The sequence below is a fragment of the Eulemur rufifrons genome, chromosome 28 (assembly GCF_041146395.1).
Source record: "Eulemur rufifrons isolate Redbay chromosome 28, OSU_ERuf_1, whole genome shotgun sequence".
NCBI lineage: Eukaryota > Metazoa > Chordata > Mammalia > Primates > Lemuridae > Eulemur > Eulemur rufifrons.
In genome coordinates this window covers 65,566,625-65,594,167 of record NC_091010.1, presented here as the reverse complement: position 1 = coordinate 65,594,167, position 27,543 = coordinate 65,566,625, and the positions used below count along the sequence as shown (strand labels likewise).

At 51.7% G+C, this 27,543-nt stretch overlaps 2 protein-coding genes across 5 annotated transcripts in view; one reads left to right on the top strand and one right to left on the bottom strand.

Moving 5' to 3' along the window:
* Positions 1 to 20,156, top strand: part of CTBP2 (C-terminal binding protein 2) — a 45,052-nt gene extending 24,896 nt beyond the window's left edge. For both annotated transcript variants that reach the window (XM_069460214.1, XM_069460213.1), the window contains exons 2-9: positions 6,169 to 6,323; positions 6,558 to 6,702; positions 11,247 to 11,453; positions 14,562 to 14,776; positions 15,213 to 15,343; positions 15,884 to 16,011; positions 16,487 to 16,604; positions 19,386 to 20,156. In XM_069460214.1, the coding sequence (XP_069316315.1) occupies positions 6,169 to 6,323; positions 6,558 to 6,702; positions 11,247 to 11,453; positions 14,562 to 14,776; positions 15,213 to 15,343; positions 15,884 to 16,011; positions 16,487 to 16,604; positions 19,386 to 19,566 (1,280 nt within the window). In that variant the 3' untranslated portion in view covers positions 19,567 to 20,156. The remainder of the gene's footprint in view (positions 1 to 6,168; positions 6,324 to 6,557; positions 6,703 to 11,246; positions 11,454 to 14,561; positions 14,777 to 15,212; positions 15,344 to 15,883; positions 16,012 to 16,486; positions 16,605 to 19,385) is intronic.
* A 799-nt stretch (positions 20,157 to 20,955) lies between these two features.
* Positions 20,956 to 27,543, bottom strand: part of ZRANB1 (zinc finger RANBP2-type containing 1) — a 63,729-nt gene continuing 57,141 nt past the window's right edge. For all 3 annotated transcript variants that reach the window (XM_069460343.1, XM_069460342.1, XM_069460345.1), the window contains exons 8-10: positions 26,531 to 26,660; positions 25,377 to 25,606; positions 20,956 to 24,272 (exon numbers count right to left, since the gene is read on the bottom strand). In XM_069460343.1, coding sequence (XP_069316444.1) covers positions 24,054 to 24,272; positions 25,377 to 25,606; positions 26,531 to 26,660 — 579 coding nt within the window. In that variant the 3' untranslated portion in view covers positions 20,956 to 24,053. The remainder of the gene's footprint in view (positions 24,273 to 25,376; positions 25,607 to 26,530; positions 26,661 to 27,543) is intronic.

The window sequence follows — 27,543 nt, the reverse complement described above, 5'->3', positions numbered from 1 at the left end:
GGGCACACACCTGTACATGAGTTTTTAAAACCCAACGACTGCCTGAGAGGCGTGATAGGGAAGGGGGGACGCTGGTCACTTCCCGCCTCTGCGAAGCTGGGCGGGGAAGTGGGTGCAGCTCTGGGAGAGCCTCCCAGCAACACTCAGGGAAAGCACATTTGCCAAATGGTAAGGCGGATAGCAGCGTAGAAACAAAGCCAAGATTCCCAATGGCAGTTGCATTTTTTTTAAAACCTTAAAATAGTGCCGCACTTAGCAACTTAGCTCTATTCCGAATCACTGCCTGGAAGCTGCTCCAGGAACCACCGGTTCAGCATCGGCTCCTGTGGCCTTTCCTGTGAAAGGCAGAAGGGACGAGCTGGTGGCCTGCCCTCCCTGCCGCTGCGGCACCCTCCCAGGTGCTCCCTTGCGGCACGGGAGCCGGTCACGGTGGCTTTGCTCACTTTCCAGATCGGCCAACTGCAGGGCATTTGTTGTGTTTAGATCCCACGCCTGACGGTTGAGAACAGTTCCTATAACGTGGTTAAACATGTTTGCAAAGCAAGGGAGCCATCTCGTACCTTGAGAACACAGAGCTGCCTCCGACCTCACAGAGTTCCACAGCCCCTCGTGCCAGGGTGGTGGACCCCTCCACGCAGCCACATGTATGAGTTGAATGCTGAATGCCGGGGGCGGGGGCTCATTTGTGTCCCCCTGTCATGTCTGGCCCCCAGCTTGGCCCAGCCGTGGTGCTCAGTTCTGTTTGCGGACCAAGCCTCTGAGATGCACCCTTATGGGACGTTTGCTGTGTCTGGCCTTCTAGAAATTGTCACTGAGCGTGGAGTCAGGCTGGATGCAGGAAGTGGCCGCTGAATCTGGAAGCAGGCTGCAGCGAAGGCGAAGTGTTTCTAAGGGTGCTGGGGTCTGCGGGGCATGAACGGGGCTGTCCTGGAGGTGGGGGAGGGCGTCCAGGCTGGAGGGGCCTCAGGTGCAGGTCTGATGGGCCCTTCCCGCTCCACCCGGACCTCTAGGGTTGGTGTGTCTGTGTCTCCTCAGGACAGCTGGTGGCATCACCTGGAGAATCCCAGCAACTGCCTGCCGCCCACAGAGCTCCCTCTGTGTCACCTGCAAGGCCACTGTTCCCAGAGCAGGGGGGCTTTTCCTGAACTGGGCTGGTCCTTTCTCCCCTGGTGGTCTCAGCCTGAGAGTGCCACCTGTGGGGACTTCCTGGGGTATGTGGCCAGCTTCTGTCAGGAACAGGGGGTGACCCCAGGCACAAGAGGAGCTGTCTGTACATGTGACTGTCACCCGGAGCTCCTGGCTCACCCAGCACTGGTTATCTCGAGGCTGCTGCAGTGTCCGGATCCTTCATAAAATCTAGTCAATTGTAAAACGAGGCCAGAGCCGGCCTCTGCCTGCTATGTCAGAAGAGATCATTGCAGCTGCTTTGCTTTGGGGTAAAATCCTGAAATCCTGAAAGCAACAAAATCCTGCCCGTGGGACAGTTTGGTTCTTGAGCTGCAGGCAACAGAAACAAATTCACATCATTTGATTTTAATGGCTAGTTCTGTTGGAAGGATGTCAGCTGCACTCACGGTGTCCGGGAAGAGTGGAAAGTGGGTCTCAGAAACCCCGCGGGGCAGCTGTGTGCAGCAGGATCAGGCCAGTTCCTTCTCAGTGACTCTGCTAAGGGCAGCACGTCCCAGTTGCCCCGTGCGGTCCTGAGCCGGACGGCCAACCCCAGGACTGTGGGCCTGTGTCCACTGAGGGACAGACAGCTCCCCAAAATGCATCTGGTGCTGTTTTGCAGCTCTGGTGGCATCACACCAAAGCTGGGTGTCCAGAGAGCTACGTCCTCCCTGGAGGTGCGTGCCCACCCGCTTTGGATCTGTGAGGCCTCCGGACGTGGTGTTCGCAGGGTGACTGGTGACTGTTAACAGACTCCAGCGTCGGGGCCTGGTATTGTCTTTGTTTCCCACCGAGGAGCTCTGATTTCACAGTTACTTATTGCAGCTGCAGCTCTGAGCAGGACCAGGCCCAGGGTGGACGTCGCACTGGCCTCGAGCTGGTGCACGGTGTGTGGCCCCCTCGTGGAGCGCGGGCCCGAAACCAGCTGCGATGGACACCAGGGGAGCCAGCAGAGCTTTTTGCAGAGCTAATGCCGGGCAGGCTTTCCGCAGTAAGGCACTGACGCGTGGCCACGGCGTGCCCGGCTGCAGCTGCGGTTGTCCTGAAGCAGACAGGGAGAGAGCGTAGAAAGGAAGGATAATGAGTGGTGAGTGGAGACTCCAGGACCCGCGTCGGCGAGTGTTTCCTCACTGCGAGGCGGACAGCGACGGTGAGGAGCTCTCGTGGTCACACGTTGTCATAAGCAGCCACCTTAAGCTCCAACTCCTGGTCTGTGGGGTGGGAATGGCAGCAGCATAGCAGGGTTCTTGCCAGTCTTGGGGTTTGTGTGCGCAGAAAAGCCTTTAGCAATGTCCAGTACTTGGGAGCCAGAGCTTTTTTTTTATCATAAACCCCATTTTTTAAAAAGCATTGTAGCTTGGGCTTTCTTCTCTGAAATTCCCAACTATAGAGGACATAGACCACCACCACCCCCATGCCCCGGGCCTAGGGGCCAGCCCCTGAGTTGATAGCGTTTCCCGTGGTCCCTTAAGGGGTCATGTTCCATCTTAATGTATGTGAGTCTTACTTTGTGATGTGGTATTGTAATGTGTTACATCCTAGTATATTACATCCTAATGTATTATATCCTAGTATAGTATATCCTAATGTGTTACATCCCAGTATATTACATCCTAATGTGTTACATCCTAGTATATTACATCCTAATGTAGTACATCCTAGTATAGTACATCCTAACGTGTTACATCCTAGTATATTACATCCTAATGTATTATATCCTAGTATAGTACATCCTAACGTATTACATCGTAATGTAGTACATTCTAATGTATTATATCGTAGTATAGTACATCCTAACGTGTTACATCCTAGTATATTACATCGTAATGTAGTACATCCTAATGTATTATATCATAGTATAGTACATCCTAACGTGTTACATCCTAGTATATTACATCCTAATGTAGTACATCCTAGTATATTACATCCTAATGTGTTACATCCTAGTATATTACATCCTAATACATTAAAAATTGTTCAGATTTAACTTGACTCCCTGGTGTACTTCTGGGACTAGGGAGTGTATGTAAGGTGGTCCCTTCTTTCTAGAAGCAAACCTTGGCAGTGTCCCAGCTAAGCTTTTCCCTTGTCCTCGGTGCTGGTGTACCCTGTGGCCCCCGCTCTGGACTCCTTATACCTCACGCAGGACACCTGAGACTCTCGCCCCACCCAGCCATCTCCGCACAGCTTCCTTGCCCCACACGTGGACCTCCTGGCAGCACGGGCCTCGCCATAAAGGACTTGCAGCCAGGAGGAGCCTCAGGCTGTGCAGCCAGGTAGCCGGAGGGTGTCTTGGACCAGCCCTAGCTGCATTCTGCATGCCCAGCCCAAAGCAGGAGGGCAAAGGCTGGGTTTAGTTTCACCCGAGAGAAAAGCAGCCCAACTGGGGGAGGGAGCCAATCGCCAGGCAACCTGGAGTCTGTTACCCGGGTAACGGATCCAGGCACGGGGGCTGCGTATGGACATCTTGTGACGATGGCCTCGCAGCCTCTCCAGACACATCTGGTGGCTCTGAGATTCCCACCTTGTGTCCAGCGTTGTTTTCCTGAGTGGTTCCTTTTTAATTAATAACTTGGATTTCTTATCATAGTCGTGCTCTCTGTCTATAACCATCCTCCCTGCACCCCTGAAAGTCCAGTTGGGGTATTCCTCACCTTGTGGGCGGAGCAGCCTAGGGGGCAAGTGAGTCTTGCCCACTCCTCTAGGACTGCCACCCCCCTGACCCCAGGAGGGTGTGGGAGGAGTCTGTTGAGGTTTGGCCGTGTCACTGTTAGCATAAGGGAAGAGCCAAGGAAGCAGCTCTGTGCCTCAGTTTCCTCATCTGTTGACAGGGATGGCAGTGCTGTAGCGTATCTTGAGGGTGAATTGAGGAGGTGCACAGCTTTCCATACACAGTCCCTGCTTCCTCACTTCCCTCTCCGCAGGGTCAGGTAGAGGGGACTCTCCAGGGGTCCTGCCTGAAGACATCATCTTTGGCCCCTGGGGGACTCTCTCCCAGGGCGATTGTGGCCTCCTCGTGGGAACGACCTGCTGGTTAGGCCAACAGGAGCGTGAGCAGAGGGCCGGCTGGCCCTCCAGGAAACAGCAGCCCTGCACCCTCCTTGCCCAGTGTGGGTTGCCGAGGACATGGGGGGCTGCCCTCTGCCCCCTTCCCGCCTGCCCTGCCCTGTTCCGGTGCGGAAGGTTGGTGGGGTTTGGGCTGACTTGGACACCCTGTTTGGGGATCTGGGTCCCAAGGGGAGCTGCCGGAGCAGCTGGGGACCTGAGCTGTCGTGTCTGAGCATCACAGCCTCAGCTGCTGGTCACGGGTTGGGAGGGACTATGATTCCTTCCAGTGCCCGCCTGGGCTGGAACAGGGCCCTGCACAGCTCTGGGTGCACCCGGAGGTGGTCCATGCCCCCGGCTCCCCCAGCCTGTCCTGAGGCCAGGACAAAAGCCTTTTCTGTGCTCTGTTCAAAGAGCCGATTGTCCCGAGCTACAGCAGCTGTGGGTGGGAGCCGCATCCGCGGGGCAGCAGGGTGGGCTCCTGGGCTGTCCCTCCACAGCCGCGCACGCAGTCCTGGTGTGGGCACAGATCCGGCTTCTCACCACAGCCTGGGGCTAACGGGATGAGGACCCCCGTGTGTCTGGGGCCCCAGCTGGCCCCACCAAGTGGCCACTTCAGGGACTGGCAATACCCTTGAAGTTTTGGGGGCTGAAGGTGGCCACAGAGCTGAGTTTGGCCTGCGCAGAGGTCCGGGGGCCTGAGAACATCTCGCCTTCCCGGCCAGTGGCCTTCAGAGGAGAGGACAGGCAGACTCTGAGAGGAGGGAGACAGGTGGCCTGGGCTGTCTGGCCGTAGGGAGGGGGGTAGTGGGCACCTGCAGCCGCGGCTGCTGTGCTGGCCAGGACGGTCTCGCGGGCACGTGGGAGGGGCTCAGGCCGCCATCGGAGTGTGTCTGGACATCTGAAAGCTTAAAAGGCCCCGGAAGCTGTCTTGTTCTGATTTTTCACCTTATGCTAAAGATTTCTGATTTGACGAGAAAGCAGACATGGCCCCATCTTGGCTCCCCGGTGGTGTGGTCCTCTCTGCGGCCGGGGTGGCGGTTCTCTGGTGTCTGAGTTGTGGGTCAAGGCAAGGTCGTGATGATTTGGTGCCCAGGCAGGTGGTCAGGAGGGGCTGCAGACCCAAGACCTCCCCAGCGACGGATTTGACGGTTTTTGTTGGAGAAAATGCTGCTTCTCTGACTCTGAGATTGTCAGGGCCTTCGGGCTTCGCTGGACGGAATGGCTCATCCTGGGCTGTGGGCGGGCTTGACGGGGCGTGTGCCTACAGGGCATGGCCGTGTGGCAGAGGGCAGGCCAAGGCATCACCACCGCCCACCCTGCTGAACATCTGGAAGCTGCCGTGTTGGTCTGGTTGGAATCGCCGGAGAGTCTGCCTGGACCTGCAGGGAGAGGCCTGCTGGAGCCCCTCTGCCCTCCCTGCTCTCCTCTGACCTTGTTGGCAGCACCAGGACATCCGTCAGAATTAACGTGGTGGCTTGGACTAGTGTGGGCGGCCACTGGCTCTGCAGTCCTCTGAGACGTTTGCTCTCCTGGGCCACAGGCCACCGGCCTCGTGCACACCCTCACCGACCTGGACCTGCCTCCGCTCTTCACCTGGCGCAGGGCAGGGCAGGGCTGGGAGAGTTCCTGTGTCTCACGGGTTCTCCAGGAAGTTCCTGATCCCCTGTTGTGTTTGTGTTGAGGAGCAGCTGGCACTGGAGCAGGCGGGTGGCACAGCAAGGGGACCGGGTCCTGTGCTGGGGGGCCAGCCCACTCTGGCCTTGGTGCCCGCTGGTCTTTGGCCTCAGCTGTGGTCTGGTGGCAGGCGAGGGGGGCGCTGTGCGAGTGGGGTGCGGGCGGGAGGCTCCTCCCCGTGGAAGTGGCCCGCTGGAGCCGCTGCAGGCAGAGGCTGGGCTCCTCCCCAGGGTGGGTCGCAGGCCGCCCCCCAACCATGCCCTGCCTCCCTCTGCGCAGGTATCCGCCCCCAGATCATGAACGGCCCCCTGCACCCCCGCCCCCTGGTGGCCCTGCTGGACGGCCGCGACTGCACCGTGGAGATGCCGATCCTGAAGGACCTGGCCACCGTGGCCTTCTGTGACGCCCAGTCCACTCAGGAGATCCACGAGAAGGTGGGCCCGCCCTGCCCAGCTGGGGCCACTCTGTCCTTGGGGGGGGGTCCCTCGTTAGGCCACCCCCTGGCCAGTTAGGTCTCTGGAGTCACCAGATGGCCCCAAAACAGCCACGTCTCCAGCTTGTCATTTTCCTACCAAAACCCTGTGCTTGAGGTTCCAGGGTGACCCCGGGTGGCGCCAGTGGGCCCTGCGGAGCTCAGCGCTGACCCTGTGCTCTGCTGCCCGACGCAGGTGTTAAACGAGGCCGTGGGCGCCATGATGTACCACACCATCACCCTCACCAGGGAGGACCTGGAGAAGTTCAAGGCCCTGAGAGTGATCGTGCGGATAGGCAGCGGCTACGACAACGTGGACATCAAGGCTGCGGGCGAGCTCGGTGAGTGTGTGGCAGCGCTGGGCCTTGTCAGGTGGGCTTGGTAGGGAGGGAGCCAGAGCGGGGACCACGGAGCAGCCATGTCTGGCTGCAGAGGGGTCTGAGGGCTTTGTCAGCCCCGCCTCCACATACCACGTGCCATGTGCCTTGGAACAACCCAAAGCAAGGATGAGCCGATGGGCTCCTCCCCCAAAGCAGCCACTTGTCCCCTGAACTGCCCCTGCTGAGTGCGCAGCTCTGGGGTTTCCTCCAGTCCTGGGATGGGGCCCCGTCCCTAGGGCTCCTGTCCACACAGGAACCTGGGCCTCGGGGACAGCGACCCCAGCAGAACCTGGCCCGGTTTAGGCCAAAGCAGGTGCCCAGCCACGTGGATGGCAGAGGTTTCAAAAGAAGCAGAGGCAGTACACAATGAGTGCATTGCGCACTGTTTGGGGAGTGGTAACACTTGAAGGTGCTGACTCGGGAAAGGGGGGGTGGGGAAAAATATGAAACTATTGTTTTTAACTTGCACTGTTCACTTAATAATTTATCATGAATAAAAAAAAAAAAAAAAAAAAGAAGCAGAGGCAGGCCAGGCGCAGTGGCTCATGCCTATAATCCTAGCTCTCTGGGAGGCCAAGGCGGGCAGATCCTTTGAGCTCAGGAGTTCGAGACCAGCCTGAGCAAGAGTGAGACCCCATCTCTACTAAAAAAATAGAAAGAAACTAGCCGGACGACTAAAAATATATATTTATAAAAAATTAGCCGGGCATGGTGGCGCATGCCTGTAGTCCCAGCTACTCGGGAGGCTGAGGCAGGAGGATCGCTTGAGCCCAGGAGTTTGAGGTTTTTGTGAGCTAGGTTGATGCCACGGCACTAGCCCGGGCAACAGAGTGAGACTCTGTCTCAAAGAAAAAAGAAGCACAGGCAGCAGGTGAGAACGGGCAAGTGGGGGAGTGAAGACTAACTGCTTGCACCCCTGGCCACAAGCACCCAAGGGGGCCATGGTGCAGTGGCCTCTCCGTCCCAGGGCCTGGTGTGGGCTCCAGATGCGCTGTTGGCAGTGGCACGAGGAGCTGGCATCTAAGACCTCGGGAGAGGCCCAGGAAGGTCTCTGCACTTGCTCTGTGTTTGAAATAAGCCACCCTAGCACGTTGGCTTGGGGTTTGTACTCCACCTCGTGAGCACTTAAGTGCCTAAAATTCACGAGGCTTCTAAGGGATCCCTTAGAATGACCAGGCACCTGGGCCCAGTGGGTAGAACCGCAGCCTGGCTTTGGTATGGCCCTTCCTGGGGTCTGTTGCCCCAGGGGGCCCCGGTGCTCCAGCAATAGGCTGGGTTGTGTGACCCCTGCACAGCCAAGGCCCAGGTCTGAACAGACATCTGACAGTTCTGCCCGCAGACACCACCTGCCATGTTCTCAGTCGAGGCGACCCCAGTGGGCTCTGGCTTTTTCTCCACAGTCCCAGCCTGGGGCTCTGCGTGGTGGGCAGGGGGGGTTCTTGCAGTCGTTAGTCCCTCGTGTGCATTCGGGGTGCAGGTGAGTCTGGGGTGTGAGCAGGGCGGGCAGCCAGCCTGTCGGTGGCCCTGGGCGTCTGGACGCAGTTGGGAGGGGCCGCCCCAGAGGAGAAGACACGACTCGGTCATTTGTCCAGCGCTTCTGTCCAGCGCTGCATGGTAGCGTCTCAGAAGTAGAAAGGGTCAGATGGATTCCAGGCTCCTCACGGGGCCTGGGGCAGTGGCAGCTTCGGGGGCGCGGCCGTCACGCTCCGCTGCGCCTGGCCTCGGTGTCACTCTCAGCCCCTCTTTGTTGCAGCAAAGAAACTCAGGGGGATGTGAGTCTTCAGAAGTGTGTTTAATATAAACTGAAATTTTCCATTTTTCCCTGGCACCAACAGGGATATTTTTGTTTGAAAACAAATGTTCTTTGTGCTCTTAGTAGAGCTGAAATCCCAAGTTTGAACGGTGGAGGAGAACACGACTGCATGTGCCCAGGGGTTAGGTTGTGTGCCCGGAGTCCTGAGGCCCGTGGAAGACAGCTGGGGCTGAGAAATGCAGTTTTTCTGGTGTATTTTGGAGGTTTCGTTTTGGTTTGGTTTTTTGTTTGTTTTTTGAGATAAGGTCTCACTCTTTTGCCCAGGCTCACTGCAGCCTTGAACTCCTGGGCTCAAGCAATCCTCCTGCTTCAGCCTCACGAGGAGCTGGGACTAGAGGCACCAGCCGCCACAACCCGCTACATTTTTTTTTTTTTTTAAAGAGATGGGGTCTTGATATGGTGCCCGGGCTGGTCTCAACTCTTAGCCTCAAGCAAACACCCTCTCCTTGACCTCCCAAGGTGCTGGGAAGAAAGGTGGTGTGAGTGGTGGCATTTTCATTGGTCCTGGTCCCATCTGATAAGGGAGCTGCTTGGGAGATGCCTGCTGGGCCCTTTCAAAGGGCACTTTTCAAACGTGGAGTCTGTCTCCAAGCATGTTTGACCCTCTCGGGGCTTCGGTAACGAGGGCTGAGACAGGCAGGTGGCTGCAGGCACACACTCCTCCCGATGGACGGGCCCCTCTGTGTTTGGGGAGGAGGCACAATCTGGGGCCACAAGACTCAGAGCTGGCAGCCCCCGATGAGAAGCCAGGGTGAGGCTCTGTCTTCTCTGCCGTCTCCCCAGGAACCAGGAAGCAGGGCAGGGAGGGAAGTGGCTGGAGGCCAGGAGTCCGGGCGCCCTCAGGCTGTTTCAACTTGTCCATCCAGTTTGCAACCCTGTGGTGCTTCCAAAGGGATTACAGCAAAGAATCACAGCACCGAGGGCAGAGGAAAGGCAGCTCAGCTATTTGGGGCCGTGTTCGTGGGGACAGAGGCTCCCACGAGGCCGGCAGTGTCGGGCATTTGGAGGATTCTCTACAGAGTGGTGGAGAGAGGTTTTCACTTCAGAAGGTGATAAAGGCTACGGCCTTTCCTGGCAAAGGCACCACCGCCACTGGGGCAGGAAGGTCCCCGGTCCCCGGCAGTGCGTGCAGCTCATTCCCTGCTCACTCTCCCGGTCTGTGCACTCTGGTTCTCCAGACGGGCACCAAAGCCAAGCAGCTAAATGTCCAGGTTCTGCTGTGAAGACCGAGCAGATACCCTGCCTCAGTCTCCCTCTCTGCACCTACCCCCACCCAGTGATATTGTCACAGGGACCTGCAGGGGCTGCCGCTGTGCGTGTGGCCGAGCCACGGCCGTGGCATCCTGGCCAGCGGCTGTGCCTGTGCCAGAGTCCTTGGGGTCCCGTCCTGCTGCCGGACCCTCCTCGACCCTCAGGAATGAAAATTGTCCTGACTGGCAAGGATTTTCCTAAACGTCGCGCCAGCCTCTGTTAATAGTCAGGTGGCACGTGATCAAGCCACAGTCCTGTGCTGAGTTTTCAGATACGCTGGGCCCCTGCCATGCAGGATTACTGATGTCCACTCATGGGAAAGACGGTCAGCCGAGACCACGATCAAGCACTCGGTCCCTGGCAGGGGTCTGTGGCCCAGAGGAGCCCTTGTCGGCCAGGTGGGGTGGGCAGAATGTGGACCCGCTCGTGGTGGCTTTGCACTCTCTGAGCTGCCTGTCCTGCTGAGGGGTCTCTCATCAAGGACCTCAGGGCAGCCCTTGTGAAGCAGATCCCCCCCCCCCTTGCTAGAGGGGGCTCCTCTGCACTGTAGGTCCTTTTCTTATGCGGTGGACCCCCTGCTGCCAGGTGCTTTCTGTCCCCACCGAGTCCTGCAAGGAGGAGGTGGAGTCCGCTGCCTTGCCTGTCCCTTGTGGGGAGAGCTGCTTCCTAGGGGTCCCAAACCTGGGATTCAGAGCCATTCGACCTAGGCCCCTCCTCGGAACTTGTTGCCTGGCAGGCCCCAGGCTGGCTTCTGCGCCCGCCCTGGCTCAGCCCCAGAGCTCCTCGGACGAGGAGGGCATCCTGTCTGCTCTGTCCTTCCAGCCAGAGCTGGTGCCAATCAGGGGCCACAGAATAACTACGTGGCTGGACCCAGACATCAGTTCCGTCCCATTCCAGCCCTTGCTCACATCATCTGCTGGGGTGGTGGAGGGTTTTTTTTTTTGTTTTTTTTTTTTTACTTGATAACAATGTGATTTTTTGCATTAACCTCAATATCCTACAAAAGGCTATTCTTCTTTGCCCCCTGCCGGCTCCCCAAGGACCCTGGGTGCTTTGGGCCTGGGCGGGGTCTACTTTCAGGCGTCCGTGGTCTTCTGGTCCCTCCACCGCAGCGCTGCCAGGGTGGGTCTGAGGCCCCCACTAGCTTCCTGCTGCTCTGGGACACCCTTTGGGACTTGGTGCCGGCCTGGGAGGAAGCTGCCTATGAGCGAGTCCTGGACCGACAGTGCCCGTTGGGGTGGATGTGGGGACCAAAGTGTCCTGCACATCAGCCAGGGGGCCTGCCGACCGCCGCCCCCAGCCCTGTGGCCCCCAGGCACTGAAGTGGGCCTCCCCTGGGGCCACACGGCCAGTAGTGACAAACCCTGCCTCCCCCAGGCGCCCTGGGCGTCCCCGGAGAACTTGAGGCTCTCTCACCTCGGGCCTTGTCCTGTCCTCGCAGGGATCGCCGTGTGCAACATCCCGTCCGCCGCCGTGGAGGAGACGGCCGACTCCACCATCTGCCACATCCTCAACCTGTACCGGCGGAACACGTGGCTGTACCAGGCGCTGCGGGAGGGCACGCGGGTACAGAGCGTGGAGCAGATCCGCGAGGTGGCCTCGGGAGCAGCCCGCATCCGCGGGGAGACGCTGGGCCTCATCGGCTTCGGTACGTGCCAGGGCCAGCTCGGGGACCCCCGGGAGAGGCAGGCCTGCCCGGCAGGTTCCCTGCGGCGGTGACTGAGAGGTGTTTGCTGTGGGCCAGAGCGGGGCCGGTGCCCACTGCCAAGCTGCAGGGCTGGGAGGTTGGGGTCAAGAGGGATGAGGGAACGGGCCCCAGAGGTGAGATCTGGGCTGGTTCTGGAAGGATGGGTCCGTGTTGGTGTCGGGGGACACAGCGGGACGGCATTCCCCAGGAGGAGCTGTGTGCCCTGTGGGGTTCTAACGGCCTTGCAGGTGCCAGGAGGCCCAGCTCCCGAAGGCCTTTGAATGCCATGCTGGGGTGGCATAGTGAGGCCGTCAGCTTGGAAGGCTCACCCTAGAGTAGGGCAGGAAACGGCCTTCCTGGACCCACTCTGGCCTGTCAGAGACACAAGGGCCCAGGGAGGGTGTCAAGCCGGTGGGGGGCGGGCTCCACAACTAGAGGGTGAGCCGTGATGGGAAGCAGCCTGGCCCACAGGCAGCGGCCCGGCCCGCCCAGCCCCAGTCCCCGCCGTGCACCGGAGGCAGCCCCGGCTTGTTGCCGCGGCACCTCACCCTGTCACTTACTGGCACTGTGATCTTGTGGGAATTACTGGACCTTTCGTGCCTCTGTTTCCCAACCTTTAAATAGGAAATGGTGCGTGGGGAGCACACAGCCTCTTGGGACTCGGAGCATGAGAGCCCGTGCGTGGGGCAGGTCATTCGGTTTGGGCTTCCAGAAGGCTCCCCAGGCCATCACTCGGGTTTCCAGGTCCCTGAGAGCCACGGTGCTTTTTGCCCCCCAGGCCCCACTGGGGACCTGGGAGCAGCCTGCCTGAGGATGAGGTTGCCAGGCGCTTCCAGGCGTGCACGTCCGCCTGTCACCCACAGGGCATGGTCACCGGGCGCTGGCCCAGCCTGACACCGGGGCTGAGTTTGGGTGCCAGGTGCTTCCCACGCTCGGGAAGCTGCCCTGTTCTCAGAGGACCCCATCCTATTTCAGCTTTTTTTAAGTGGGTGCCACAAAATGACTTTGTAAGAGACGTAGACACGGGGCGTGGCCACTGCGGTGCCCCACTCTGCTTCCTGTGGCTCCCGGAGATGGTTCGTCTCCTCGTCTTCGGGCTTCAGGTGGTCTCTGGCCAGGTTGCAGAGCCGGGGAGAGGCTGAGAGTGGCCGGGAACCTCACTGACACAGCGCTGGTGTTGGGCTTCTGGCTCCCGCCATCACAGGAACTCACCACGGGTGTCATCGCCTTGGCTGGGCCCTCGTCACCCGACTTCGGAGGACTCTCAGGATATCAAGGCCAACCCCCTGTTTTCTCAAGACCGTAGCTAACCACGGCCACAGTCCTCCTGGGCGCCGACACACACATTGTCATCATCTCTCCTGCTGCCTTTGCAAGTCTCTCCGTAGCCTTCCAGAACTGTCGCAGTGAGACAGGAGGGGGCATGGTTGCAGGCAGCTGGGGTGCAGCGCGGCTGCCCTGCTGGGGGCTGGCGGCCTTCCCTGGCCTCAGGCCCCCCGCGCAGCTGCGGCAGCGTCCTCTGGGCCAGCTCAGGCCATCGGGGCAGGCCGGCACCGAGCTGGTGCTGCTGGCCAGGGCTTCTCTTCTGCAGGGACTGGGTTTTGATCGAGTCCCAAGTGACAGAATGCAGTCACTAGGTATTTAGCCTGAAAATCTCCCGGCTAAAGTGGAAGCTAGTGGAAAGACTGGGATCTGTGAATTCATGGAAGACGAGCCTACTGAGGAATAATGCCCGGAGGTCAGCACCGTTGCGCTGAAACCGGGGCTGGGCTCCGGCTGCTCTTCACAGGCCCCTGAGGCCCTGGATCTGCGGGGGGCGGGCGAGGGTTGACGGGGAATGTTCTCGGATGAACGTGTGGCAGGAGGGTGGCGGAAGCCACGGAATGGGGCAAAGGAGGGTGCCGATCCCGTTGTGCGTGAGCGCCCAGCAGGCGCCTGCTGGGGCCGTCAGCGCCAGGCTTCCCGTACGGCAGGGGGACCCGTGAGTCCGGCCACGCCCTGTCCCGGTACTGCCTGCCCCTCTGCCCCTCCACGCGGTGTGGCTGGAGCTCCACGGGGTGACGTTGAAGAGGGCTGAGATGGGACATGCCCCCTGCTGGTGGCCCTGCGGCTGGCCCTCGTGGTTGAGCAGCTTATTAACCCTTGGCCTCTAGACCTCGGCAGTTGTCTGAGTTGTGCCTTTGGTTGGGTGGAGCTTCAGCAGGAGGGCAAAACACCCACCAGCAAGTTCCCCTCCAAGGTTGCTTCCTGCCCGGACATGTCCGTCTTCCCTTCCTCCTCCGTCCCAGCCTGCCCCGGGCAGCACGGCTTCGGATGGACAGTCATCCTGCGATCTCCCCAGTAGAGCCCGGGCGAGCCTCCTTGAGCCATTTTGCTTACAAAATGCTGACGATGCTGTGGGGAGCAGGAGGTGCTGTTCAGGGGATCTGTGGGTTTGTGACATGACAGCCACGGGGGTGTCAGGACACCTGCTTGTCCTGAGAGGTGACACGGGTGATAACTTGCTGGAGGCCCAGACCAGATGCTGGAGACGGGCAAGAAGCTCCACCAGCCGGGCAGGTCCGAGCCTGACAGACACGTGCCCCTGCCTCCCAGCCAAAGAGGGGTTTCAGGCGGCCGGGTTGTGCTCAGGCGGGACTGCAGGGGTCAGTTTTAATCCCTTCACCCCTTGTACGAGCGAGCCCAGGAGGACGACGCCCCCTGTTAGACATCGAGAGCAATAACTGAAGCTCATATTAAGCAGCCTGCTGTGCAAACAGAAAGTGGGGAGATAAGACCTGAAATACAGGTGATGTTGCAGCTGGAGGAAAGACGCGTGGCATTCACTAGAACATTCTAATTGCATTTGAAAATGTCCACAATAAGGAAGTTTTAAAGAGACTGTGCTGTGGCCAATACGAGCTGCAGCCTCAGCCCGCGTCGGCCCTGGTGTGCACCCTCTGGGGCACACGGTCCCACGGGCAGCAGTTCCGCGGGGACGGCAAGCTTGCGCTCGCTTGAGCAGCAGTGGGGCAGCCGCGCTGGGCCGGGCCGTGGACGCACTCACCTGGACACTCTGTTTCCGCACAGGTCGCACGGGGCAGGCGGTTGCCGTTCGAGCCAAGGCCTTTGGATTCAGCGTCATATTTTATGACCCCTACTTGCAGGATGGGATAGAGCGGTCCCTGGGCGTGCAGAGGGTCTACACCCTGCAGGACTTGCTGTATCAGAGTGACTGCGTCTCCTTGCACTGCAATCTCAATGAACATAACCACCACCTCATCAATGACTTTACTATAAAGCAGGTAATTTGAAAACAGACGCCCTCAGAGCCTGGAAGCTTCTGTTGAAAGGTGGCAGCCGCTGCTGTGGGCACAAGAAGGGATGGGAAATGGTTCGTGGACGTGCTGGTGAGTGGGGATGCGAGTCCCTGGGACAAACCCTGCCACGAGCTGAGCCAGGCAGCACCGAGGGACAGGAGCTGGCCGAGCACCCAGCTGGCTTCCCTCCCAGGTGACATGGCACAGCTGCGACCCTCCCAGCTTCTCAGGACCAACGGAAACTGAGCCCCGGCCTCCAGCTCCCGCCAAGCCTGGCTATCCCCCTTCCTCAAACTGCAGCACCCACGTTACGCGGCCAGACCAGCCAGACCCCTGGTTTGCAGCTTTCTTCTTTAACCTCGGCACAGGAGCCTCCCACGGTGGCGGCACGTGTGTAACTGGCTTTTCTTCCCTTCCACAGATGAGGCAAGGAGCGTTTCTCGTGAACGCGGCCCGCGGAGGCCTGGTGGACGAGAAAGCCTTAGCCCAGGCCCTCAAGGAGGGCAGGATACGAGGGGCAGCCCTCGACGTGCACGAATCGGAGCCCTTCAGGTAGGTGTGGCCAGACTGCGCCTGGCCAGGAGCCTGCAGACTCCATGCACACCTGCCCCCACGCTCGGAAACGAGCCAGTTTCCCAAACGGGTCCCTGGGGAGGAAGCTGTGGAGACGACATGTAGAGTCTCTGTTCTTCAAGGATTATGCTGTGTTCTCACTCATTGCAAAAGGGCCAGAAGCTCCACAAAGGTCATCAGAAAAAGTAGAAGCAGAAAAATGCTGCTGGTGGTTTTGTTCTATAGACAAACAGGCTTCCCCTGTGCCCAGAGTGTTGATTCAGGTCAGACGAGGGCAGGCCTCAGCAGAATCGGGTTTGTTCCTTTTTGATCCAGTTATCCCCAACACTGTTCTCATAGAAGAGTTCTGATAATTATGTTCAAACACTCCCAACCTTTACAAAATACGATCCAAAATGTCCCTCTATCTCTTATTTATGTAGCTGCCATTCTACATGGCCGCAAGTTCCCTTTGATGGGAGGGGGGTGGCGTAGGGAACGGACCCAACTCTTCCCAATTACTGTGGTTTTCTGCATCAGCTTCGCGCAGGGTCCGCTGAAGGATGCTCCAAACCTCATCTGCACCCCGCACACGGCCTGGTATAGTGAGCAGGCGTCACTAGAGATGAGGGAGGCCGCTGCCACGGAGATCCGCCGGGCAATCACAGGTGAGCCCGAGTCTGTCGCCAGCCTGGCCTGCGGAGGGGAAGCCTCGGCTCCACAGTGGAGCTGCCTCTAACCCTGCCGGTTGCAGGTGGCTGTATAGGCAGAATTCGCTTTTAGGGTCAAGCTAATTAAATTTTGCACCAGTCGCACCCCGTTTACGGAAGCCCTGAACTGAATTTCTGAGAGGGAACCAGTCCCCTTCGGTCCCAGCCAGTGTGCACTGCACACTGCGGAGGCGGCTCCAGGCGGAGGCAGGAAGGTCCCGGCGAAGCCGCGTGCTGAAGAGCTCGAAGGCTCGCGCCCTCGGACATCTCACCTGTGGAAAGGGCCAGCACTCTGACCACACAGGAAGGCTTCACTTCAGGCTTCTCTCGACACAAATATTTTAGGTCATTTCACCCCAGGAGCAGCTTAAGTATAATAGTGACATCATTGTGACCTTTAAAAGCATGATTAATTTTAATCGTTTTACTCCAGGTCGCATCCCAGAAAGCTTAAGAAACTGTGTGAACAAGGAGTTCTTTGTCACGTCAGCCCCGTGGTCAGTAATAGACCAGCAGGCGATTCATCCCGAGCTCAATGGTGCCGCATACAGGTGAGAAGAGGAGCCGGGTTGTCTCGGGCTGAGCCTCGCTTCCTTGGGGACAGGGGGAGTTGGGGGACGCGGGCGCTAAAGAAACATCAGCTTCGTCAGTGGGATTCGTGTGTGCTGTCCTTTCAGTTCTTCTAATGGCTCACTTCCAAGAAACAAATACGACTGCCTAAAACTGGTAGGCAGAAATTTCTGTTTTTACAAGGAGGGTAGGGATAGTTCCCAGATGTGACTGGCCACAGGGAGCTAGGCATTGGCCCTCTTTCTGAAGCCATTTGAAAACAGAGGGTTTCTAGTAGTAAAATGGTATAGATGAGACCTTCAAGGGGAAAGGCCTGTTAGTGATTTTATCTTCTAGTTTGAATCGTCTAAGGGAGGAATTCTGCTCAGTGAATGGTACAACCAAGGATAATACCCTTGTCCACATGCTAAGAATGGTGTAAAAGGTGTAACGGTGGCAATGTTAGGGAATGCAGAATGGGGGGTGGGTAAAGGCGGGACCCCTTCAAGGGAGCAGTGGTTTTGATTCGTGGTATTTCCTGTGGTTCTCTTTCACCCTCCTGACACCATTACTGCTGGGATCCAGGAAATAAGTGGATCCTTCTTGCATAAAGGAGGAAAGCTGCAGCCTTGAATCCAAGAAGAAATTCTTCCCATACTCCAACCCAGGGTTTCCCACTCTTGGCAACGCTCGCATTGGAGGCCAGATGTTTCTCTTGTGGTGGCCCTGTCTGTGCACTGTAGGATGTTTAGCAGCGTCCCTGGCTTCCACCTACCAGATGCTAGTAGCACCTGCCACTTCCAATTGTGGCAGTTGAAAATGTCTGCAAACATTGCTGTGTGTCCCCTGCTTTAACCATAGGGACCAGAGGTTGGTAAAGGATGGTTTGTGTGCTGAAGGCTGACTCTGAAGAAGCCATGCTGGTGCTGCCGGCCATGTGGCTTTCTTTGCATTTCGTAGGGCCCCACCTTTTTGCCCTTATAACCATTTTCAAGTACCATTACTTGAGCCCATCACAGCGCCAGACTCCCCTCTCTGCTTACTGATGTTGGTGGCCTGTCCTTGTCCTGCACGTAGTCCAAGGCGCTTAGGGCCCCTGGAGCATTAAATGTGTCCTGAGGGGCCATACCTGGAGGGACCCCATCAAACAGAGTCCTTCTGGAGAGGTCCTGGGGACTGCTGACTGGTGTTAATGGTGTGGCTGGGGCAGCGTGGCTTCCATAGTAAGACACAGTCCCCCCTGGCTCAATGATAAAGGGTTTGAGAACTTTGCAAGTAAGACTCGTTCTAAAGCACCTGCCTTGTGAGTACGTGTAAACACAGCGAGTCCCATTACCGTATGCTCTGTAGGTGGCCGACTGTCCTCACATACGCAGCACCTCGCATATAAGATGAGCCAGACTCTGGGCATTCGGAGGAAGGCCAGCGCTGAGCCAGCAGCCAGCACACCACTTCCCCTGTCCCACCTCGCGCCACGGGGGCATAAAACTAACCAGCCTAGGAAGCCACTGACTTAGAGTTCTGGCTGCTGTAACAAAGTGCTTCAGACTGGGTGGCTTCTAAACTGCAGAAATTTCTCTCAGTTCTGGAGGCTGGAAGTCTGCGGTCCGGGTGCCAGCAGGGTCGGGTTCTGGTGAGGGCAGTCTTCCAGGATGCAGACTACCGATTTTTCTCTGTATCCTCACGTGGCAGAAAGAGAGCCCGAGAGCTAACTGGGCTCCCTTTTATAAGGACACTAGACCCCCCTGCCCTGATGCCCTCCCAAAGGCCCCACCTCCTAATACCAGCACTTTGGAGGGTTAGGATTTGAACTTGTGAAGGGGGGAGGGGGGGCCCACAAGCATTCAATCTGTAACTCTAACAGTGCTTCATGCTGTCTGTTGGGAAATCATTATATCGGTATACGTCATGAACACTTCCTAAAGCAACCAGAAAACTCAGGAGTCTGCTTTGTACAAACTATGGTTTTTAATGCATTAACTGCCATGTGAGTTGAATTTAACTCACACTAGTTTTGAGCCAAGGACCTCGAGAAGCATATATGAAGTCACACTACGTTGGCAGCTGTATGGTACGCAGGCGACCCACGCTGCCTTGCCTCGGCGTACGTGGTACGTGATGGGCGGCCCCCTGGGTAAAACCCTGCAGTTGGTTCATGAGAATCGATGTTCTTATTGTTACTATTAATATTGACAATTTAATTCTAAAAATGTGGATTAAATGAATAAAAGTCAATAAATTTTTTCTATTTGTTTACCTTTAAGCCTGACAAGAAAAACACTTTACCCTTAATGAACTATTTTCAAGTTTTCACATTACTTTTTACATTACTAATTTTTAAGTTTCCATATTTTTTATTTAAAAAAAAAACATTTTTCATTACATTAGAAAGGATCGTTTTATTTTCAAAATTTTTATTCTATTTTCATGGTCCCAAGGAAAAAAAATTTTTTTCTAGTGAGGCAGTCAATGTGTTAAACAGTACAGTATCCATGTTCATAATTAGTATTTGGGCTAGTATCTTCCTCTTGTCTAAAAGCCACAAAATTGGTGGCCCAGTGTTCTGATTGGATTAGTTTTTTTTTTTTTTGAGAATCGGGTGTCAGTGTTTCATATAAAAAACTGTATTTCTCCTTGCTTTGGGGGTAGGGAAGACGACAAATGATTCCATAAAAATTGTGGGGGAAAAAAAAGAAAAAAAGACCAGAGTAGGAAAAGATCCAGTTAACCTGGCAACTTTCTGTTGTGGACTTAATCAGACCCTATTTCTGTGTGCTCCTCAGATACCCACCGGGCATCGTGGGCGTGGCTCCGGGAGGACTTCCTGCAGCCATGGAAGGGATCATCCCTGGAGGCATCCCAGTGACTCACAACCTCCCTACAGTGGCACACCCTTCCCAAGCGCCCTCTCCCAACCAGCCCACAAAACACGGGGACAATCGAGAGCACCCCAATGAGCAATAGCAGAGGATGCTGGAAGGTAATCGTTCAGAAAAACGGGACCAAGAGACAGTGGAAAATAGATGAACTAAGAGAAAAGGAATTTGACGGTCTTTTTAACTGATTTTGGACATATGCATCATTGATGTTGCAGTGTTAAAACTACAAGAGCTAGAAAACTGAAGATGTCTGCTTACGGAAGCGCTGAAAAGACTAGGACGTGATTTATTAACGACCAACTTCTGTTATTGTGTGTTAAGTTTTTCATCTGTGCATCAAATCACAAAGAATAAATAGAGCTTTTTCCTTTATCAGTCCCTTGGGCACAGCAGGTCCTGAGCATTCTGCTCTAGAATGTTGCATCAAGAGTTCCAAACATCAAAATAAAAAATATTAAGAGGAAATCCCCACCATATGACTCTAGTCCCTTCGGTCTACAGGGCCTGGTTACCTCTTTTTGCTAATAGGAAGATTAAATTACTATAAAATGGGGAGAAAACTGCCTGTGTTAGACATCTGCACGCATAGGATTGAAGACAGTACAGGCTCCTGTACAGAGAAGTGTCTTTTTCACATCTGAACTGCATACTGAGCGGGCAAGTTGGTTGTAAGTTCAGTAATACCCTCTGATGATGCAAAAAAAAAAAAAAAAAAAAAAGTATTAAGTTTCACAAGCTGTTTGTACTCAAATATATTTTCTCAGTTTCAGATCCTCAGCTATTTTATTGAGTGGAAAGTCTTGAACTAAAAAGGTTCAAGGAGAATAATGTTGCATTTCCTTATGTCTCAGGAAACACTTTTTATGGTAACTTGTCAGATTGTCTATGAACAAACCCACTTTTTTAGACATTGATAAAGTCTTCTTTTCTTCACGTGATATTTTATACAAGAACACTTCAGATGTATTAGATGTGACTGATTTTAACAAATCCTATTAGATTTGTATCAACTAGTTACATGTTCTATTCATAGTCTTTTGTGAATCATTGCCTTTTGTTTAAAAAGATGGCCTATTTTGAGCCTTTGTATAGGTACATTCCTGTTTTTGTGACAAAAGAAAAACTTTAAAACTGTCCCAAACAGAAAAATAATGGCTATCAGAAGTATGTTTTGTTTTAGTGTGAGTTACCGTTACTGTATTTGTTTATTGTAAAGGTGGACATTTAGCATTCAGTGCAGTTTTCAATAAAAAGTAATTAAAATTTCTATTAAGTTCTGAAATTCAAGTACATCTCACCAATGTAAAAAGTTCTCTATTTGAGATGTTTAAAGGCAACTGCATTGTCACTTAGCCAATTTCCAACTCTTGTGATTCCAGGGTTCTATTTGCCTAATCCAGACTCAAGAATGCTGACAATTAACTCATGTGATAGTTTAATTGAAAATCAAAACCTCATACAAGTCCATCATTATCAAATCATGCCATCCTTAAGATGAAATAGTGGATTAGAGCTAAGTCAATTCAAGAAACAAAGTTGCTTGTGTTTTGATTTTGATTTACCCCAAAGTAAAATTACCCCGTTTAAGGACAGGATGTACATCTTGAAACCTTTTTTGCCAATAACCTAACAATTGTGATATTTACAAAGAAGTGTTGGAAAATAAGTAACATCAGCCATTTCCACAGGTTAAAAACTTTGTTGATTTAATGGATCTTCCTTTTCAAAATAGCATTAAACCCTTTATACTAGTGATGTCTGCAATTGTCAATTAAGTCCAGTAATTCCAGGTATCAAACCCTCTGAGCCCTTTCCTTCGTCTTCCTATTAAGACAACAAACCATAGTGTTAAAGCATTCACCCTGCCTGGCCTTGACTCCTCACTCATTTTAAGGTAGTGGCCCCATCCCAACTCTGCCATGAAAAATTACATTAAAACACTTCCCATGGAGAGACGGAGCACAGTTACTGACCTATCACTCCAGAGAGCAAAACGGTAATTTACCATCATCTTCATAACCACAAAATATGCAGGGAAAGGAGGCACCAAGCACACACAGGGACTATCTGACCTTCACATATATTCAGTCTGGGACACGATGAGCCTAAGAGTCAAAAACATAAAAAGACAGGTCTGAATCCGTGGTGCACCTGGGTCTTGTTTAATTAGATGTTTGTTGCCCAAACAGTCTTTTGGAAATGAACGTGTATATATAAATTTACTCCAAGGAAGAACAGGTCAGAACAAAAAACCACCACACTCTTTTCACCCTAGAAAAACAACCATAAAGTTAAGTCCATACAGTTATTACTGTCCAGAGTCAATCAAAAGACATTCACTTCTGTCACCCAGCCACATATAATCTTCAACAAAGGAGTGTGTACTACTCTATCTTGAGACAATAATTATGGCTGTTTAATAGTTCAAGAGCTTAATATAGCAATGATTTACCAGAAAATTTGGCCTTTAACAGCCAGTCTACTATGAAAACCATTTAAAGCCCCATTCCTGTTTGTAGCCTAGGAAATGGAACTATCTATAATTCTTTCCCACAGGGAAGAACAGTGTACCTATCAAACTATATGTGGTCAGGGTCACTGATAATAAATAAATAAATAAAGAGGGAACTGGATGGAAACAACACTCACCAGACCACAACACACAGGTAGAAGCTAAATACTGAGCCTGTAATTCTCTGAACGTCGTCATCTGCAATGTGGACTACAGTGACCAGATGCTTTTCCTCTAGTATTTCTCTTTGGCTTCTTCAATCAGGAGGGCAGATTTTGCTTAAGAGGCATCTAGAACAGGATCTCTGCCCACTGAAGATCCCTAGATGTGGAAAAAGTTACTACAGATGCTAAGCAGTCAGAATGGTGGCCTTCTAAGAACTCTGATTATTAACTACTGACCAAAATGAAAGCAAACCATAGTCAATTTGTAAGAAAACATAAACCACTTAGAACAGTAACATTTACCATTATTATATCAAAATTCATTTATATGGAATCATACTGCAAAAATATTTTCCTTCAAGTTTTAGCATGCAGCAAAAATTACCCTTTCACCCTGGGAACAACTTTCTGAGTGTTGGGGGGAGGGGGGAGAACTGAAGACAAGACAGCTCATGGGTATTTTTCTATTTTTAGTATTCTGGCATCAAATTTGAGGATATGCACATTTCAGTAACAACTAAACAGAAAACAAGAAGCAAATACTTAAAAGGTTTTCACAGCCTTTTCATCACAGGGAAGGAAAAATATATGTTTGTGTGTGTCTATATATATTGGGCTTCTTTCCAAATTCCTTGCCATATCAATAGTTAAGAAAGTGCTTATCAGGACACTAAGTCTTTTTGTGTTCCTGAGATAGGTCTGAAATTTTTACCCAGTATTGAATGTATACCTGAAGTGGTCAAATAATACTTTTTATAAAAAAAAAATTTCTACCTAAGATTATAGTTTTAACTTTAAATAAGAATGGCCACAATTAACCAACATGCAAAAATTCCAGGACTACACACTGAGAAATTCATCATACAATGCATTTACCACCTTATTGCATTTTTAAAATCTTTATTCTGTACTGAACTGGTATTCCCAATCTGCCTAAGCAAGGGCATGCCCTTCTAACAAGATTTGCTTAGAGCAGGGGTTATGATAAAAGACAGAAAGAATCCAAAGACCCTCTGCATGGCAATTTGGGGGAAGGACACTGTCAGTGGAGTCCAACGGAGCAAATTTCACACAATCCATTTAGTGACAAGTGGGCCTGCTCCCTTTTCCAGGGAGTAACTACTCACAAACAGACCACTGCCAGAGTCTGGAGTAAGAACCCTCATTTTAGGGCACTCTTCCAAACAAATACCTAAATACTGAAAAGGGGCATATCAGAAAACTTTAAAAAGACATAAAATAATAGTAACCAAAACCCTCTTCAAAACAAGAACAATGTCTATAGGACGTTCACCCAATAAAAAATTCTTAGCTTTTCTTGGTTTTGTTCCTAAAAGATTTGATTTGATTGGGCACAACAGGAACTAAATTATTAAAATAAAAGCTTATTTATTTTTATGTTTTGCTGTGGATAATTTCTACAAAAAAGTTTCCAGATTTGAGACTTAATGTTAAATGATCTTTTAAGGTGAAAGTAGAATACCAGGTTCTACTAAAAAAAGAATATCTCAAAGGAACAAAGAATCACCTGCCATGTGCTTTTTGTAAGTGCCCATGCTGGAAAAAAATTTCTCAATAATATGAAGATGCTGGTACAACTTTTCCTATTACACAATTTCTTACACAACCACATGCGTTACATTTATAGACAGATTTACAATTTGAAAGGAAAAAAGTTCTGTCTTAATAAAATTAGTTTTTTACAAACTGTAGTCCAACCAAAGTTCTGTCTCCTCATGCATCAGATGCACCGTCTCCACGGGGTGTGGATCAGGCAAACACTCCTGAGCAGATACGGCCAGGTTTGGTTCATTCCATGCTGCACGCTCTGCTTGGAGCACCACACTTTGGGGTCATCACAGATCCAATGCCTTGGTCTTCTGATACTGATTTTTTTCATTCATCTTCATCATCTTCATCTTCCTCTCCATCAGACAGGGATGTACAAGGCCGGATCTGTCGGTAGCGGTCAAGCCATTTTTCTACCATTTGCGTGACCAGGGGGTGATTTCGCCGCCGAGAGCTTTTCTGCATGGCAACCAGAACACCCCCCTCAGTCACACAGCAATCCAGCCACTCCCTGAGCAGTTTTTCTTGCTGTTCCTCATTCCCTAGCTTTTAGAGGAGTATGAAGAAAAAGGGAAAATAATACAACAGATCAGACTCTTAATAGGAATTTAACAGAAAGCTAACAGCTGGTATGATAACTAAAGAAAAGGCCAAAGCAACAAGCTGTTTTAACATGGTTTCACAACCTCTTATCAGTTTTATGATTAAAGCCCAGTTTGCTCTCATTAAATTAAAAAATACATCAATGAGAAAATTATCAGAAAATGCTAAAGGAAAGAACACCCCAGGGGGTAGTTTGTTTGGTATAATAACAAAAAGCAAATATTCTAATAAGCTTATCTTGGCAAAGAAAATGGCATAAAGTCACAGCTTCAACCACATGACAAGGTAAGTTTACTGGGTAGATTTTATATAGGTTGAAGTTACACAAGCTATGGTCTATGAATTTTTCTCTTAATGTTGTGATTATAAATGTTTTGTGTTAATTACTAGTATATTAAATAAAAGACCAATAATTTTATAAAAATATGGGCCTTCTGAGAGAGTGTTCTTTTGTACATTCTCACCACCTGTTCTCCACCCGCTCATTTACCTGCTGTTCCTGTTCTTGCCACTGCCCAGGTGTCTTGTCTAGTCTCAACCAAGCAGCCAACGGTCCTCTTCTGGGTAAAGTGGCCACTGGTGATTCCCAATTTATCCAGAGTAAAAGCCCAAAGCTTTAGAAGGCTTTGGATTAACCCCAACCCCATCCTTATCAAGTCTGACCTCATCTCCTCCCCTCCTGCCCTCTCCCCTAAGCCACACTGGCCTTGCCATTCTTAGAACTCTAACCCCAGATCCTGCTGAGACTCACTTCCACCTCAGTGACCCATTTCCTTAAACCACCCTATTTAAATCACAAACCTCCACCTTTATTTTTCTTAGCACCCATCATCACCTGAGGACAGTGACTTCAGTTTTCATCTTGCTGCGTTCCCACACAAGTTTTGGAAAGGTAAACTTCAATGTATGGCTGGTATTTACAGAATGTAGCAATTACTACAACCACATTCAGAAATTTAATTGATAGTGCAAATAAAACCACCCTAGGCTGGGTTCTGGTACAAAGTTACTACTATAAATAGTTAATTGGAGAAATATACTGCTTACCTCCTGGGCAGAAAGAAAGTGCACATGGAGTAACTTCCTCTCACTGTCAACCAAAGGCAAAAATGTGATGGTGACGTCGTCATCGGTGTTCAGGTTAGCACCAGCACCTCGGTTGCCATAACCATCATTTTCCATAGCAACCAAAGCAGAGAAGTGGCCCCTTGTATAGCCCAGAGCAATTGGACTTTTCCAACAAAAACTCTGTTCCCACAACAAAGGCAAATAAACACCTGGAAAAAGAGGTATATTGTCTCAGGTCAAAATAGCTCACTGCCTCCTTTTCCACAGGGACATTCCCCAGTGTGCTGCTCCACTTCCTGACTTTTAAGATCCACTCTGATCCTACTCTCCAGTTAGTAATTACTTAAAAAAAAACTCTTTGGCCGGGCGCGGTGGCTCACGCCTGTAATCCTAGCACTCTGGGAGGCCGAGGCGGGTGGATTGCTCAAGGTCAGGAGTTCGAGACCAGCCTGAGCGAGACCCCGTCTCTACAAAAAATAGAAAAAGACATTATATGGACACCTAAAAATCTATATAGAAAAAATTAGCCGGGCATAGTGGCGCATGCCTGTAGTCCCAGCTACTCGGGAGGCTGAGGCAGTAGGATCGCTTGAGCCCAGGAGTTTGAGGTTGCTGTGAGCTAAGCTGACGCCACGGCACTCACTCTAGCCTAGGCAACAAAGTGAGACTCTGTCTCAACAAAAAAAAAAAAAAAAAAAAACTCTGTCTCAAAAAAAAAAAATAATAATGTAATGGACAGCCTTATTTTTTTTTTTGAGACAGAGTCTCACTCTTTTGCCCTGGCTAGAGTGCCGTGGCATCAGCCTAGCTCACAGCAACCTCAAACTCCTGGGCTTTAAGCGATCCTTCTGCCTCAGCCTCCCGAGTAACTCGGACTACAGGCATGTGCCACAATGCCCAGCTAATTTTTTTCTATATATATTTTTAGCTGTCCAAATCATATCTTTCTATTTTTAGTAGAGACGGGAGTCTCGCTCTTGCTCAGGCTGGTCTCGAACTCCTGACCTCGAACGATCCTCCCGCCTCGGCCTCCCAGGGTACTAGGATTACAGGCGTGAGCCACTGCGCCCAGCCTCAACTACATTATAATGGTAAATAAGAGACTTCTAAAATGCTCTTGAATAATAGCTTACCTTGAAACCGAGTATATCCTAAAGTTTCTCCCCGGAAACTCTTATAATACTTTACTCCATAAACTATAATTGGTCGTCTAAGAATATGTGCAAGTACAAAAATGTGTGTCTGTTCCAAACTTGCTCCAGGCTGTACAGAGAAAAAAAGGGAGAGGCAATGTTGCTTTAAAATGTTTATTAGCACTCCTAGAAAGCTAATGTATAAAAAGCAATACTATCTTCAGCATACTATGTCAATTCACTAAAAAATAATTATTGTCAAGTTATAGAATCATTTGATTGCTCTACAAAGTCTACGTACAGTTGTCATTCATTATCCAAACTCACACGCCAGATAAATGTGCATAAATAGTTTGGGATATCCCTTGCTATCCAACCTGAACATTAACTCTTAGGAACCAGAAATTCAGATAGCAAGTGATGGTAAAGTTACTTGTGAAAGTAATACCTACAACAAAGTCCTCCTGAAATGAAAAAATAAGCCCTGTTATTTCATACAAATGTAAATGATGTATCACCTAACTCCTGAATGTTAATACTAAATAGGCCTATCTTCCAATTACAATGATTCTAGCAACACATGGCCACAATGTACATGTCCCAGATGTAAATCGGCCACTGTGAACCCTGCCCAAATGGCCCCAAGACAAAAGATACTTCATTTTCAAAGTGCAAGTGATCTATCGTGCTTTCTGCAAAGAAAAAGGGATGTCTGTTGTGCATATATCTGAACTTTACAATTTAGTGCATTGAATATGCCTCACAAAATAAAACTAGCATAAAACTAAGAGTCTAAAAGGGACAATCCTACACAGTTCTGTTATAGGAAGGCTTCATTCATAAAAAGGTCATGTTAAAAAATGTTGGAACATTTCTTTCCCACATTAATTAGAAATCATACTTACCAATGGTAATTAATTCAGAGTAAGCTAGACTGCACCTTTCCCATGGATACAGTCTCACCACTGGGGAACATTATGGAGATTGGCAATTTGTTCCTCAGGGCCTGACAG